The following is a 17,761-nucleotide window of genomic DNA, read 5'->3' as shown; positions in this document are numbered from 1 at the left end:
ATTTCCTGTTTGTCAGAAGAACTTCAAGACACTGAGGACGGCTTAGGCCGAAACATGTCTGTCTCTTTGTCCAAATAGGAATAAAAATGAAAATGATTTTGTTGCGTAGACATTCATAATCTATATCTATTCATTAAGAGTGTGGGCTCCCGTCTTTCCTTTCTGTGATATATTCAAACAGAAGTGTTCTTCACATTAAAAATTAGCGCTCATTTTACTTTTCCTGTAATTTAGGAAATTCTGCCTTTCTTTTTGTATTTGCCTACTACTCTTCAAATGAGGAACGGCTGCAGTAACCAGACATGCAAAAAGTGCCATAGTCCAGGTGAAGAGCATCTAATGGTGATTATTTGCAATTTCCATATTGTTGGCATCTGTACATAAAAAGTAGCATCCTTGTTAATTAATTTGTCTCCTTTTCACCGTGTTGAGTATTCTAGCCTATCTGTATACTTAAGTAAAGATCAATAAACCATGGATAATCATTTCAAAAATAATATTATTAAGTGGGTTTAAGGGTCAAATCCTGAGGGCCAAATGCAAGCAATGAAATAACAACGTAGACTGCTTATCAGTTGAGTAATGTACTGTACTGCTAATCAGCTGAATAATGTAATGCAATGCTAATCAGCTAAATATTGTAGCGTAAAAGCAGAGGGTATGGACGTGTTTCCAGGCAAACCTGGGCTAGCCTGCTCCTGGGACATCTTCCTCAGGATCTCCGTCTGCTTGGAGCTCAGGGCCTGCAGGCGAGACAGCTCCTCAGTCAGCTCTGTGTAGGCCAGCGCCAGGTTTACCCTGAGGGAAGGTCACACACAGCAACAGCGCCTTGGATTATCACAATCAGCCAGTGGATGGAACAGGAAATGTACTTAACCCCCCAGTGAACTATAAAAAACTAGTGAATGCAGGAGAGGTCTTTGGTTGGACACATCAAGCCTGTACAAAGCACTCAAGTTTCTTCATAAAATAACAGTGTCCTTGAAATATTAATGTTTCAAAAACTTTTTAAATGGAATATGTCTATGTTATTGACAAACTTAAAATATCATTCAAAATGTGATAGGAGGAAAGATTGAACACTGGAATTAATTGTCACTAGTCTTAAAAGGGCAGTATGGGGCAAGCATGGGTCATATTTTGGTTACCCAAGAGTCATTGCATTTGTTTCAGCTACAAAAAAAACTACAAAACTAACTTAGTTATGCATCATCTAAGAACAGAAGATAGACTGATTGGAAAGTGAAACAAATTCCTCCCCAGTACATTGGTTGGTGCACTGTAAATCTTTCCCCAAAAAAACTATTTACAGAAGTGTTTCACTGTACAGGACTATAAATATTATATTTAGGGCTCTATTTTCCATTCGGCGCGTAGGGTGCTGCGAGCCGTCTCACTGGTGAAATTACGTCATGGAATTTGACACACCAGAGCCGTTTGGTAATTCCCTGACTCACCATGCCCCAAAGTGGGGGGAGAATCACTGCTGGTGGTGTATCAGTCAAGATCGAGAAGTGGGCTGCCTGGTGTGAGATTTGAGCCCTCGCCATCCAACCGCTCAGACCAAGTCTACAGCATAAATCACAGACCAGCATAGGGCAGGTTGCTAATTTCATGGCTTTCCCATGCAATGTGTGCATGATCACAGCCCACTCAAAAGCCAATCAATGTATCTTATGCTGTCCAATTTGATTTTGACATAAATCCCAGAATCAGGAAAAATACATACTTTGCATTTATTGTTCATTGTCTTTTTGTTCTTTTTTGATCATTTTAATTCCTGCATTTACTTCAATGTTAAAGAGTTTATGGCTGTTTTTATATTGCATTGTGTGTCCCTGGGGTACTGTATTTCATTCTTTCATTCTTTTTCTTACATCTATTTGTATTGAGGAGAATGACTATAAACACAACTTGAACAATCTTTTCATTTTAATTGACTGTAGTTACATTGACAGCCACCGTACTGGCATAAATTATGATTAGACTGCATTTATAAATTAATGTCTTGACAATTAATGTCATATTTTGCAACAATCTCTCTTTCTGGCATAATAAATGCAATATGTAATAAACATAATATCAACATAAAACAAAAATGTACGAATAACGGTGTTAATAATTGGAGTCAAACCAGTAACAATCATCCGAAATTCCTATACCAACATAATTGAGCAGTCCAGAATCAGATGAGATTCATTCTAACTCAATTTCTGAAGGAAGTGACAGCCCAACTCTGCACCTCCCGCAAAAGAAACATCCGATTAGGATATCCTTATCCTTATCATCGATTGCAGTCATCGACTATGGAAATTGACAGTACGCCAAGCACAATGCAGATAGCTCTTAAAATGGAATGAAACAAAGTTATTTGATTGGCTATTAATTAATCCATTTGCACCACACCCACTGGTAATATATTCTATACAATCCAGCCCATTTTCCAGGTGCGCCGCTCTCTTGGAGCTCTATGCTGCTTGCCTCTGGCCACAAAAATACCAACATCCACTAGCTACACCCAGTGCACCCACACACTGTGCCATGCAACACTGATTCTGAAAATAAAGCCCTTAGTGTCAAAAACAAGCATGTCGTTGTTCACTGGTATTATTTATTTTTACAAAACATCTGTATGCACACTTATAATAATAAATCACTTTTAAGAATATAATTATTCAGGACACTTGGTTGTACTGTACGGATACAAAAATACAACCTATGAATAAAATACAAACTATATCAGAACATTTTCACACATTTTCCAGGAAAATATACTTTTCAATTCATTGTCACTGGGGTATAAGTTGTGAATCAATGTTGATGTTGATTCAATCAACATCAACATCAATCATAAACTCTGACTTGCCATTAAATTTAAGTGTTTCCTTTTTATGCAGACAGATTGGCAAGTTTGTGCTGAGAACTCCAATGTGTGTTCTTAATTATGAATCAAAGTTTTGTGAATCAAACAAATTTTGATTGAATCTTGGCCATAGTCATGAAAGGGGTTAGAATTCAATTTTTGGTGTAGTATGAATGTAACTGAAAAACTTCTACATGTACAGCACACATGACACCCTGATGCACGCTTAGAGTACACCTGCTAGTCTAAATGCAAAGTTACCCATAAATGTAAAAAAAAAAATCAGATAAAAAACTGATATACAAATGTACAACAACTCGCTGGTAAATATAAGAAGCAACAACTTTCTGGTAAATATTAGGAGTTTATAGCTTGGTTGGCTTATTATTATCAGATGTTTGGTTAAGTATATGTTGAGAATTACTTGCATAGCAGTCTATTTGGGTCACATGACACTGGCAGCATGTTTTATAAAATACCACCAATCTATTCAATATACAATATCCAGTTGAGGCCCAAATTTCACATACACCTAGGCTAAAGATATTCAAACTCAGTTTTTCACAATCCGCACATTTTATGTTACCATACAATTCATTTGGCAAGTCAATTAGGGTATCTACTTTGTTCACATCAGAGGTAATTTTAAAACAATCCATTAGAGACAGATTTATTTCAGCTTTGACCCAGTGGGTCAAAAGTTTACATACACCAAGTCTGTCTCTTTAAACAGTCTGCAAGATTCCAGAAATTGATGTGATGACTTTTTAGAAGCTTCTGATTGGCCAATTGTCGTAATTAGGAGTTAATTGGGAGTTAATTGGCACCTGTGGCTGTATTTAAGGGCCTACCTTTAGAGCCACTACATTTTTTGTTCTTGATACTATGGGAAAATCCAAACAATTCAGCCAAGACCTCAGAAAAAAAACTGTGGACCTCCACAAGTCCAGTTCCTCCTTAGGAGAAATTTCCAAACAGGTACCGCAAGCATCTGTACAAACAATTGTATACAAATATAAAAATCTTGGGACCACACTGTATTCATCAGGAAGGAGGCACCCAGGGCTGAACAAACTTTGGTCTGAAACTGAACCCCAAGACAACAACAAAGGAACTGGTGAAGTATTCGGAGGCATCAGGTACCAAAGTATCTACATCCACCATTAAGAAAATCCTACATCGCCATAGCCTGAAAGGCTGTCACGCAAGGAAGAAGCCCCTACTCTAAAACCGGCATAAAAAAGCCAGAATGAAGTTTGCAGGTGATCACCAGGATGAAGACCTAGCCTTTTGGAGGAGTGTTCTTGCGTCAGATGAAACAAAAAATTGAACTGTTTGGCCATAGTGATCAGTGCTTTGTATGAAGGAAAAAGAGTGAGGCTTTTCATCTGAAGAACACCATCAAAACTGTGAAGCATGGGGGTGGCAGCATCATGTTGTGGGGGTGTTTTTCTGGAAAAGGGATTGGTGCACTTCAGAAAATAGGTGGAATCATGAGGAAGGAGGTTTATCTAGAAATACTGAAGCAACACCTCAAGACATCAGCTAGAAAGTTACAGTAAAACTTGGTTGAAACTGGGTCGTCCAGCAGGACAATGATCCTAAGCATACCTCCAAAGATGTAACAAAATGGCTTAAAGAAAACAAAGTGAAAGTATCTGAGTGGCTATCACAAAGCCCTGACCAGAATCCCATAGAAAATTTGTGGACTGAACTGAAAAAGCGTGTCAGAGCAAGAAGGCCCACAAACCTGACTGAGTTACACCAGTTCTGTCAGGAGGAATGGGCAAAAATTCTGGCAAAGTATTGTGAGAAGCTTGTGGAAGGCTTGATTCAAGTTAAGCAATTAAATGGAAATGCCACCAAATACTAACAAAGTGTATGTAAACTTTTGATCCACTGAAAATCTGATTTATTACATAAAAGCTGAAATAAATCTGTCTCTTGGCTATTATTTTAAAATGACTACTTATGGAAATTAAGTAGATATCCTAATTGACTTAAACGCAAGAAATGTATGGTAACATGAAATGTGTGGAGTTGTGGAAAATTGAGTTTGAATGTCTTTAGCGTAGGAGTATGTAAACTTTTGGTCTCAACCGTACAATTCAATATATCAGTGAGTTTCCCATTGTTTGAACATGTGTTAATCGGGGGTAAGTCTCAGAAAATGCTTTGGTTCATTAAGTGGGTTCATGGGCTCAGAAAGTTTGGAAACCACTTTCACATGCCGAGTAACACTCCTGGGAGGGAAAGAATAGCTAGACCCAGAGAGATGTGGTAATTTGTGCATGCATTGGTGTTTCATTAGAGAGAGAGTGAGTTCTTTAACACATAAATAAAACAAATGCAAATCTTCACAGTTCATCCTCACAGGATCCTGTCAAACATAATAAATTGAAATTACAAAGACAAAATAAACCAAAACACTAGGACAGCCTTTAAGCTCAGTTTCTGCTCTCACTCCTTCTGCATGTCCATCCAGTCTCAGACAAATACTGTCGAAAGCACACTTTTAAAGGTTAGGTTGATTAACTAACGCAGGTCTGGTGCATGTGCCAACTTAACCAGTACGTGTGGTCTCAGGTTGCCCTGATTTCCACTCCTTAGACCAAGCCCTGCACACATTGCGTTATCATGATGGCTCACACTTCTAGATTTACGTCCTGTTGCTTTCTAATGTACTCTGCTGTGTAAAAGCTGAGACATACAGTCTGTGTTGTATACTCAGTAGTAGAGACAACATGGCTGTCTTATGTGCCAGAATAACATTATGGAATATATGTTTTTAATAGTATATATATATATATATATATATATATATATATATATACTATTAAAAATAATAATATAAGATATAGATCAAACCATATGTTACGTGCTGGTGATTTAATCTAACCCCCCTGTGCTTCTCACCTCTCCCTTAATGAGCTGCTGATTACCTGATTGGCTTCACCTGCCTGTGGCTCTTCATAGACCTGCTGCAGCTGAAGAAGAGGAGATGCTTTTGCTTTTTTATTTTATGCGCACATTTTTGTTTTACGTAGAAGTAGGAAACCTGCAGAAGACTCACCATTTTTGTTTCGATTGGGAGAAAGATAACTACTTGTAGTAGTCTAGGGTTGGTAGTCTTATGTTGGCCCTGCTTTGGCCTGACCTGTTTTGTCCAACACCTCCGAATGTTTATATATATATATATATATATATATATATATATATATATATATATATATTGGTTTTTTGTGTTTAATTGTCATGTGTCTTATAATAAAAGTTTGTTTATAGTATGTTAGGGAAATTTCTTTTGAACTTTGTTTTGGGCACAAGAGACTTTGTGTTGCATTCCAATTCTTGTTCTCTTTGTTGTTGTACTGTGGATTTGGGACGTAACACTGTATACAACCATACTATCACACTTCCAGTCTGCAACCTAGTCGCCAATCTGGTCCTCAATACATAGAGCCCTTCATTTCTGTACCTGGTTACTAAGAGAAATAACTGACTCTCTATAGAGAAAGCTAATCTTCAAGATGGAATGAAAGCATTTACATCATGTGCAAATGCAAGCACTGCAATTATCACTACTTGGATGACTGACGCCAGGGAATAGTCAGACATGAATGTTTCAAATCAGAGCAAGGACTTCCTGACATTCAAGAAGCCACACAAAAGTTTAATATGAAACTGATTCAGGACACTTTGAACTTCTACCTCTGTTTAAGGCATGTTGAAATGAACACAAGTACAGCTGCTATACTATGGAAACCACATAGTTCTGTTCAGCAAGCCTCACCGAGGTTAGGATGTTAATGAATTCCATTGTGGAATTATAGGAAGCTTCAACAGTCATACCCCTGCTCTGTCCCTATACAGTACCTCACACTCTATCAAATATAAAGTGGGTTCCAAGCACTGGTTATGAGCCATGCTTATTGACTGATGCCTTTGGCCTTTATGATGTGCCCCCAAAGCACCAAACTGAACGTGTAGCTTAAGACAAGGCACAATTATTTATGTAGTACCTTTCAAACACAGTGGTAATTTAAAGTGGTTTACACAGGCATGAAAGACAATAAAATATAAGGGCAAATGATAGGTGCTATTCTGTATTTCCTCGCTCCCAGAGCCTGTTAAACTTTTCAGAAACATGATCAGCAGCTTAACAATGATGCAACACACTCGTTCAGCAGACCATGTCATGATATCCACCAGGTTTCAATGTACAGGCAGCACTCTTTAAAACATTTCATCAACTGAAAACTAAGCATAATTGCATTCTACAGTGTATGGATCATCTGCCTTGTTCATTGGGCTTTGTGAATTTGTGTATTTGCTCATCATTAATGACCACTGGTATATTAGAAACCTGCTGCCATTTGTGCCTGCCAGTGTGACAGCGATGGGTGAGTGATATTAGCAGCTACAAAGTACATCAGAAAAACTATATCAAGGACCAAAAGGACCATCAAGACTGCTGACCTGTTCCACGGTGAAGGTGCAACCAAACTATTTAAAATAAGTACCCTCCATCTGAGAGAGGATCACTTCCATGTGATCATCCAGCACACCTCCCCAAGTTTTCAGGGTGTAATACAATGTCCACAGATGAACTCATTATGCTTTTACCCCTTCCCACCAAGTCAGACTGTCTATCAGCATGGGAAAAAAGCTATTTTGTCATAGCTCAAAGAACAATCTCACACTGCTCTCTCAATTAGTCTTTCCAAAAAAGCCCTCTAAAGAACTGTATACCTTCCCTTAAAATGTGCATGCCCTCTTTGTCTTTAACTACCAATGACATCACCAACATCGGGGGTTGGTAGTGTGTCATAAAAATAAGGGTTTGATGAATAAGTTGTACAACAGAGATGGAGAGAAATGAAGAGAGAGAGAGAGAGAGAGAGAGTGTGTGTGTGTGTGTCTGTGTGTGTGTGTGCGTATGGAAAAACAGACAAAATCTGATAACTCATGTCTGATGCCTTATCTGATGGATTATTACCAGTTTCAGAAAATACACTTCTGTTTATCATAACTTGACTCAAATCAGTTGAACCTTTGAGGTTAGCAAAGCCGTGGATCATACAAATAAGCTACTGTTATCTGTACCACACAACCACTGGTATTTCTCCCCAGTAAATGCTTAGACTTAGGATAACTAAGCACTGATGATAATGCGTTCTGAATAAGCAAATTGAAAGTGTCTGTACACTGAATAATCAGGCACAATGGTGTTGCATGATATAGCTTTGCAAAAGGATGTGAAACACAACCTTTCAGCCAAGTAGAGGAATAACAAATGGTTGGCACTTTAAAGAAATGCTTATCTTGATAGATCAATTCAGACACACAGGCACCTGACTATCTGTTAAAAACAGAATTATGGACAAATTCGAAGAAGATTTTAATTCAGTTATATCACAGACTTGCCAAATACATGGCGTGACTTCGTTGAAGGACCTTCAGCGTGTATGTTTGGATTCGCTGTTATCGAACAGAGATGTACTCGCTTGTTTGCCTACAGGATTTGGCAAAAGTTTAATTTTTTCAAGCGTGGCCTACAGTATGCAGTCTTCTATCAAATAAATAATGGCCAGAAGAAGCAATGGTTTTGATTGTTTGCCCGTTACAATCAATACAATCATTTCCCCAAATAGTGGCGAACTGATGCGGGTCTGTGGAAAAGTTTGCCTCCGCTAATGTTTTCCGGTGCACGTTTCAGACCACGCCTGGCCAAAACACTCTGATTGGTTGGGAAAATACAACTATCCGGGGAAGGTTGCCTCCTTCGTTTATGCCTAGAACATCAAGGCATCGGCCAGGCTCTGTTGAACGAAGTGAAAAAAGAGACTGGCTCGCAAGGCTAAGTGACCAGTAAACGAATGTCAACACAAAAATAAGAACAGTAGTTTTATCCTGATAGCTGAACACTTTATTTGAAATCATTCATATATCCACAATATAAATTGTATGTGGCATAAATTATTTAAGGCCCTCTTCTCTGTGCAAGTGGAATCTGGGTCTACACCTGAAGACAACTGCTGAATAGTTTTTGTTTTACAGTTCACTTGTAATAAATTTAGTGGCAGCTTAATGCCATTTACATTACATTGCAATCATTTAGGCAATGTTTTAATCTGGAGAAACTTCCAGTGTAGAAGAAAATAAGTGCATTCACCTGATTAATACGATCAATAGCACCAGACCTGACTAACGACATTCCTAGACCAGTGAATGTATTTGAAATAGCACTAAAGCACTAATGCAAATTATCTATGCTAAACAAAGACTAAAATACAAATCCTGAATACATACAGAGTATTTCTATAACCCACAAAAATACTACAGTATATAATGTTTTGGTACAGAAGGTTAGAGTGCTAGGAAGTGGGGGGTGTTTAGTTTGTGTACGAAGATGGCCAATGATTCTGCTGTCCTGATCACCATAGGGGGGTTCATTCCGCCACTGCCATTGAATCCAAATAGGCATCCTGACTAGGAGAACCGACAGAGGGACGGGAGAGCCAGTTGCCCTGAGGTGGAACAAGATAGTTCGGGAGTGAGATCTGGCCAGGCTGTCAGGCTTCAAGTTTGATTGGAATAACTGCCCTGTAGGCTAGTAACAAGGTTTTAAAATAGATACATGCTTTTGGTAGCCAGTGAAGTAAGTAGGACAGTTACTTTACAGGACTGATTGACAAACTGTGCCCAGTGTAATGTGGAGTCAGTCTCAACAGGGGCCCTGTATGCACATACTTTTGTATGGGTAAAGCAGCTTCTTGCTGATTCTTGTTGATTAAATCTTTCATGCATTCTCACTGTTTTTTTTTTCCTGAAGCAGAGTGAAAGTGTAATGACTACAGGAAGATATCAATGAATACATTTACTATTAAATGAATAAATGAATACAGAACTAAATGTCTTGCTGTTGGAGGGGAGGAAAACTTCACATTTTGTTTTGATGTAAAATTCACAAAGTGCTTCACAGAGGCCTTTAAATAAATAAATAAATAAATAAATAAACTCCAAAACAAAGATCAAGCAGAGGCTGAAAGCCAATCTGTGTAGCTTATTGCTTAAATCTGGTGACATTTTTCAAATGACATTGATTTCCAAGAACAAAGAAAACTGAATGCTTAGGAAACTGCACTACCTTTGACATTAATTAGTTTGTATTTATGCATAAAAACATAAGAAATCCTTATCACACTTCAATGTTCAAGACTGCTTGTCTTGCTACTGTATATTTTTTCTAGCTCAACATTACCTAGCAAGAAAGCTGTTCAACAAAAGCTTGTCAGTGGTCAAAGATAAATAATCTAAGAGAAAATGACAGGTGAAAAGTTTTTCTCCTTTTTACATCTGAATTCCCCTATAACACCAGCACCGACAAAAAGCCTGGGATATGTGTATGTTTTTTTATTTTAAAGAAGTGCCTCCTAATCCACTGTCCATCCATATTTGCTTGAAACTTTGTTCACATAATTTATGGACTAGGAGAATTAGCAAAACACAAGCAAGTCACAATTCAGTCACATGCCGATTGCATACAGATTACATAAAGCATCATGCATGAAAAATACAGCTGTGTGTGTGAGCTTGAAAAACAACATAAATTGTTTTTTAAATGGAATTGATACTTTTCTGCAAAAAGTCACTAAACATGACAGCCCAATGTGTACATTTCAGTTTGCCATTGTTCAAGGCCAAGATAGAACAAGACCTCAAAGTTCCACCTTGGCAACTATTGCTATGTGACACATTCTGAAAGAAGCAATGCAGCATTACAATGTTGGACTTTCTTGTGTGCTCTCTGGGCTGAGTCACTAACCACCCACTGTTATCTTCCCCTTCCAGCTATGAAAGACAGGATACAGAACCACAAGGGTGGCATGGCCTGTGTAAGTTTCTTTCTTCAGAATTACAGCTGCTAAATAACACTCTGAGGAATAATAACATGACTCCTTCTGACACAAACCTGAAGTCAGAATACAAAGGGTTTCAGCCTTGAAAATACTGAATTGCTTCTTCTTAAATATCTTCTAAAAAGAATAGCATTTAAATATTAAGCCGTTATTCTACACATCAGTGAAACATGTTATTCTATTGTCTCAGCTGGACATCGCAAATTGTTTTTAGCTCTACATTTTGAATTTACAAGACCTGAAAAATAAGACAGCCCTTGACATGCTTATTGGTAACTAAATTACAATTCAATGAAGCACATTGATAAATTCCGTCTGGCAGAGGTCATGGAATTTACATTTTGTTATGGGCCAAACGTTTACCATTTTTAAATGCAGTGACCTAGATGTTTAGTCTTCTGATTTGTCTTATTTAAGCACGTCCTTATGTAGTTCACAATTAAATATTTCACATTTATAAATACCTTATCACTACATTTATAATACATTTTGAAAACAGAATTTTAAAGTCACACAGAAACCAAAAGCACTCAGCAAATGACTCAAATTAATGAAGTTTCTAAATCCATTCATACAGATACAAATACAGTGAATTGTATTTATAATTACATATAGCAGGCACTCCACAACAGCAACATAAATTCTTCCTGACATTTGAAATAAAATAGTTTTAAAATTTGTGTATGAAGACAAGTTAGCTACTTGGCAGTTTCATCAGCCATCCTTTTCCCCTGTGTTTGCAACTGCCGTACAAGTTTTGTTGCAGCTTTAAATTAAATAAAGAAAATTTAGTTACACAGTCAAAAACAGCAATACCAAACAGGCATATATATATATATATATATATATATATATATATATATATATATACAGTACTGAGCAAAAGGCACCCTAGATTTTTAAATATATAGTATATATTTGGTCTTAGATGTTTCTTTTTTGTTTTCTGCATTAGTGTGTCAGTATAAAAGAGCAAATTTGAGATTTCCAAACATGAATTTTCCAAAAAATGAAATTTTACAGATACATTTTTGTATTTTGCTAAATAAAGTAATATTTTAAGTAACAGACTACTTTTCAGATAAAAACTTGATCAAGGGTCTCTGGGATTACCTGGAGAGCCAGAAGCAAGCAAAACAGCCAAAATCTGCAGAAGAACTGTGGCAAGTTCTCCAAAATGCTTCGAACAACCTACCAGCCGATTTTCTTATAAAACTGCAGGACAGTGTACCTAAGAGAATTGATGTAGTTTTAAAGGCGAAGCGGGGTCACACCAAAAATTGATTTTATTTAGTTTTTAACTATTTACTGCTCTTTATATTATTTTTTTCGATATTTATAACATTTCAGTTCATTATTTTTGAAAGCATCTTACCTGTACAGCATTTTTTTACAGGTGCCTAAGACTTTTTCACAGTACTATATATATATATATATGAACAATATATTATCATATATATGGAAAGATAAGGACTCACAAAAATAAGTACTCATACCTTGTTTTTCATTTTAATTAAGAAAAATATTTTTAAAACCAGTAATGTGATTCCTGATCTATCATAACAAAGTGAGATATGAAAACCTGAAGTCCAAATGTACTGTAGACCATACAACTGTAAATCTACAACTGTTTGGCAGAGAACCTTAATGCAACAAATATGGAAATATCCATTGCAATTGCAGCAATGTATCTCTTTGTTCCACAGAGAATACACTATTACACCAATATGACTCAAGCAGACGATGCAATTAATCCAGGGATGCATTCTCAGAGAAAATCATTTGTACTGTACTAAGGTATCTATAGATTTACAATTTTGTTAATATTAGCTGTAGAATGTCAAAACAGACACATCAATGTGCATCAGATGTATATGTTTTGACATTCTACATACAGCTGGTTCTAAAACATGAAAATAATATAAAAGCAACACATATTTTAATGTGAATTCAAATTAAAATCGCAAGTTTCAACATCCAATATTCAACAGACTCAAGGTGGATCATGTCCAAGACGGATCAGAGTTTTATGGAGACAAAACAGAACTTTGAACTAGAAGAGTGCACTCAGTAACGTGCAGATCTCAGCCAGGCGTGTTAGCTTTGCTGATGCAACAATAGAGGCTACACAATCAATGCAACCAGACAAATACAATATAAAGTTTTTACAATGTGCCACTGAGAATCCCAAAAACGGCGATTCAGTGAATGCTAAAGTTGGTGACATCTTAGCTAATGTCATTCATATCACCCATGATGTGACAGAGCTAACGTTGATGTTATAGTCTGGCACTTTCGTTTCAAATCTGGACAGGAACAATCTGGACAGGAACAATTCCAAAAGACCAGCGATGTAAATTATAAATTTCAACGTGAAAATGGCAACAAAATAATTGCCACAGATTTAAACATTAACGTACCCCATTAGTTGGCGGATTATTTTGTTGGCATTTTAACATAGAAATTGACATTTTACAGCGGTGGTTTTTAATTCCAAACGGAAGCAGTTGTTGATCACTTGCGGCCCCTACCAGCCGGTTAGGAGGAGTGAGGAGTTGGAACTTAATGTATTTCAATGGACAATGATGGAAATTAATTCAAATAAAATACTTGTCCTTGGCCTGCTGCCATGCACAACAAGTATTAGGCTGATTGGCCCAGTAGTATGCGAGATTAGCTGCGGACAGATACACAAACAAACACACACGTGACCAAACGCATAATCCCCTCCAGGCTCTTGCCTGGCGGAGATAATTAGCTGCGCAGTTTTCAAAACAATGTGCATGCATTAGCCACATCCACCTCTGGCTATGCAGCTGTCCCCTCACCGCCTCACAACAGAGAAGCTGTGCGGTAACCACGTGTGGCCTCATGCGACCTTTTCCTTTTGAACATAGGTCAAAATTAATTTTCACACTTTTTAAGAAGTATAATTGCAGGCTGCTGACCATGACCCCTTTAATGCAACCTTGACCTCTAGTGGTAAAATATCATTACTGCGACTCTGTGATGTGAACAGACAGATAGACAGCCAGATGAACAGAAAAGCAAAAAAAAAAATAGAAATGCATTCTAATTGAAATGTAACACACTCAAGACAAATATGTGAAATAGTCTCAATATATTTGAATCATGTTTTACACTTTTCAAATATTTAAGGATAAAAATGCATTAGACAAAACATATAACAACAGTTATAGACAGGGATGAATATGCAACTTCAAATATCCTAAACAATTTGAGTGCCAAACCAGTTAGACCATGTTTTAGTACAATTGATCGTAATACGTTCAATGAAACCTCCAGCTTTTCAAATACAGGCAGCCCTCGGGTTACGAACGAGATCCGTTCCTAAGTCTGTCTTTAAGTCGGATTTGTAGGTAAGTCGGAACAGGTACATACGGTTGTTATATAGTGTCAGTTAGTCAAATGTTTGTCTTAGTATATAGTATATATTTTACCTTTCTATGCATATAAAACACTTAAGAAATATTTTCAAATACAACTTGCAATGTTTTCATGAGCGTCACAAAGTAGTGTGTGCGTTCGTTATTACAAACCATTGTATTTAACTCTAATTTTTAATATAATAGGCTTTATGGCAGTCCATTCGTAAGTAGGAGTTGTCCGTAAGTCGGACGGTCGTAACCCGGGGACTGCCTGCAATACGCACACTGGCATCAGTGCACTTGGTATTTTTATCAGAAAAGTTTCGGTCATCCAAAACTTCCCTTGCCCAGTGAAAAAAGCTTTAAAACAGCTGCTGACACATTCAGAGTACTACACAAATGGACATCACTCTGCTACACTGTCTGTCATTACTGCTGTAGCCCAACAGGCTCTCTGAGGCCTACTCTGTTCACTGACCCACACATCACAGGTTAATTTCAGTACTCCAGACAGGACAATCCCAGTCTCGGACCCCACAGCCAGTACAAGCTTCCCCCCAGACTTTTTACTTTAAAGGTTTATACTTACAAAAGCGGGGGTACCATTGCCAGTGGAGGAGCAATAACGAGTGCATAAGCCCGAGAAGCAGTGCAGGAGAGCTCAGAATCCCACTCTGTCTGTCTGTCTGTCTGAGAGAAGGAGTGTGTCTGGTGCCAGTGTGTGTAAGTGCGCATGCTCCCAGTTCAAGGCTCTGGGGAAGTGACACTTCTCTTCAAAAGGCTCTTGGTATTTATTGACCATTGTCTTACCTTGTCTGTCAATTCTTCCTTTTCACACATGCCTGCACACTTTTCACAGCTTCGCCTGTGGACTCGCCTTGTTTCCCTTATAGGTGGTACATAGAAAGCTGCAGCTCTGACTAGCCTGCACCAGTGCATGTGTGAAAACCACTTTTCTAAAAGTGTTACAAACATTAAATGGCTGCCTTTACTTCTGAGGAGGCAACAAGCTTTGGCTGGCCTAATCAGCGCTCAATCAGTGTGTGTGTTTACTACAAAGAGATAAGGAGAATAAAAATAATGCTTTGTGTGTGTGTGCATGTGCATGTGTGAGTGTGTGTGTGTGTGTGTGTGTGTGTGTGTGTGTGTGTGTGCATCTAATGGTTGCTTTCACAATGTCTGAATTAGCCTGAATTAGCCTGAATGTTTATTAATTCACTGCCTATATCTTCAAGCTGACAGTGAACCAATCCAGCTTAAAAAAATTCCACTGTTTTTGTAGAGGGAGAAAGTCAACACTGAAGTTCCACTGATTTAATGGAAAAGAGGCGTAAACTTTGAGATCAACAGAATTACTGCTGGTGCAAGTGTATCTACGTCACACTACTGCAATTGTCACATTATTATTGAAGAAATGTGAAATCATTAACTGACCTGCAATACAATAACACTGACTACAGGCTATAGCATGCCTCGCTAGCCAACATGGTCCTTGCTAGCTAACATGGTCAGCAGCAGCTAAATCCCTCTTCTGATAGTGCCTTCCAATTCCTATCAGCTGTCTTCTTGAAGTAACATAACAGCTAATTCTGATAAACATTATGACTAACCATTATGACATGTATTTTTTTAAAATATCGCGCATGTCAGGATTCGGCTCTGTTTCTGTTTTTCCTTTTTGGGCTGCTAGATGGAGGCACTTCAGTTTGTATTTCTGTTCGCTCCCTCTTTAGTTTCCCTTGTGTTAATTGGATCATTGTTTTCTATTATTCTATCATTGTTTTTCTCTGCGTCTCGTTATCCCTTCCCTGTCTGGTGTTATTGTGAATTGTGCTCACCTTTGTCTGATCAGTTTCCATGTCTATTTAAGTTCTTTGCTTCCCTGACTCGGGTGCTGGTTCCTTGTGTTTCCGCATGTGTTTCTGCCACTGTGTTTCTGACTCCGTGTTTCCGTCTGTGTGTTTCCGCCCGCGCTCTTTCTTGTGTTCTGCCCTGCCCAAGTTCTGTCCTGGCGAAAAAAACACATTTCTGGACGGACGAGGAGACCAACATCATGCTATTGCAACTAAAAGAGTTAAATATCCTAAAATACATGGATGGAAGAAAAACACGGAATGGCGAACTATTCAAAAAGGTTGCGACAAAATTGGAGGAAGCAGGATTTATAAGAAGCCCTGAGCAGATCTGTGTACGGTAGAAGCACCTCATCTCATCTGTACCAAAACTAAAGCGTATAGAACATACAAAATGTACAGCCCTGTAAAGTTGTCAATTTTTTGTCTTTAATAGTCCAGGCACAGACAACATAGACAGACAAAACCAACAAAAGACAGCTTCGATGAGGGCGCCGCTTGCTACTAGCTACCTGTTTTGGTTCCACTATGTGACGCAAAAGGTCAACCGGAAGAAAGTCTTCATCAGACACACCTCGGTCAATAAATCGATTCCTTCCGAGTTATGTATATTGGACAACAAAAATAGTCCAATAAAATCTCATCTTTGGCCAAATGAAGCTATTAATATACAGTGGCAAGAAAAAGTATGTGAACCATTTGGAAATACCTGGTTTTCTGCAATAATTGGTCATAAAATGTGATCTGATCATCTAAGTCACAACTATAGACAAACCCAATGTGCTTAAGCTAATAACACACAAATAATTATAATCTTTCATGTCTTTATTGAACACACTCATTAAACAGTTGCAGTGCTGGTGGAAAAAGTAAGTGAGCCCTTGGATTTAATAACTGGTCAAACCCCCGTTGGCAGCAATAACCTCAAACAAGTGCTTCCGGTAGCTGCGGATCAGACCTGCACAACGTTCAGGAGGAATTTTGGACCATTCTTCTTTACAGAACTGATTCAGCTCAGCTATATTCTTGGGATGTCTGGTGTGAATTTCTCTCTTGAGGTTATTCCACAGCATCTCTATTGGGTTAAGGTCTGGGCTCTGACAGGGCCACTCCAAAAGGTGGATTTTATTTTTTTGAAGCCATTCTGTAGTAGATTTACTTCGATGTTTAGGGTCATTGTTCTGCTGCATCACCAAACTTCTACTGAGCTTCAGCTGGCGGACAGCCACCCTGACATTATCCAGTAGGATATCTTGATAAACGTGGGAATTCATTTTTCCCTCAATGATGGCAAGCTGTCCAGACCTCGAGGCAGCAAAGCAGCCCCAAATCATGATGCTCCCTCCACCGTACTTCACCGTTGGGATGATGTTTTCATGTTGGTATGCGGTGCCTTTTTTACGCCATACGTAGTGCAGCGTGTTCTTCCAGAATAATTCAGCCTTAGTTTCATCAGTCCACAAAACATTTTCCCAGTAGCGCTGTGGAGTGTTAAGGTGCTCTTTGGCAAACTTCAGGCGCACAGCAATGTTTTTTTTGGAGAGCAGCAGCTTCCTCCGTGGTGTCCTGCCATGGACACCATGCCCGTTCAATGTTTTGCGTATGGTAGACTCATGAACCAGTTCCAATGATTCCTTCAAGCCTTTAGCTGTTACTCTAGGGTTCTTTTTTTGAGCATTCTGCATTGTGCCTTTGGAGTCATCTTGGCTGGGCGCCCACTTCTAGGGAGAGTAG

The 17,761-nt window shown here is 38.3% G+C and overlaps 1 protein-coding gene across 2 annotated transcripts in view; it reads right to left on the bottom strand.

The window, feature by feature from the left end:
* Positions 1-17,761, bottom strand: part of tbkbp1 (TBK1 binding protein 1) — a 110,233-nt gene that overhangs the window by 12,695 nt on the left and 79,777 nt on the right. For both annotated transcript variants that reach the window (XM_064321369.1, XM_064321370.1), the window contains exon 8: positions 683-798. In XM_064321369.1, coding sequence (XP_064177439.1) covers positions 683-798 — 116 coding nt within the window. The remainder of the gene's footprint in view (positions 1-682; positions 799-17,761) is intronic.

Source organism: Anguilla rostrata, chromosome 2 (assembly GCF_018555375.3).
Source record: "Anguilla rostrata isolate EN2019 chromosome 2, ASM1855537v3, whole genome shotgun sequence".
Lineage (NCBI taxonomy): Eukaryota > Metazoa > Chordata > Actinopteri > Anguilliformes > Anguillidae > Anguilla > Anguilla rostrata.
Note: the sequence above shows the minus strand (reverse complement) of the source record. Positions and strands in the feature narration are given on the sequence as shown.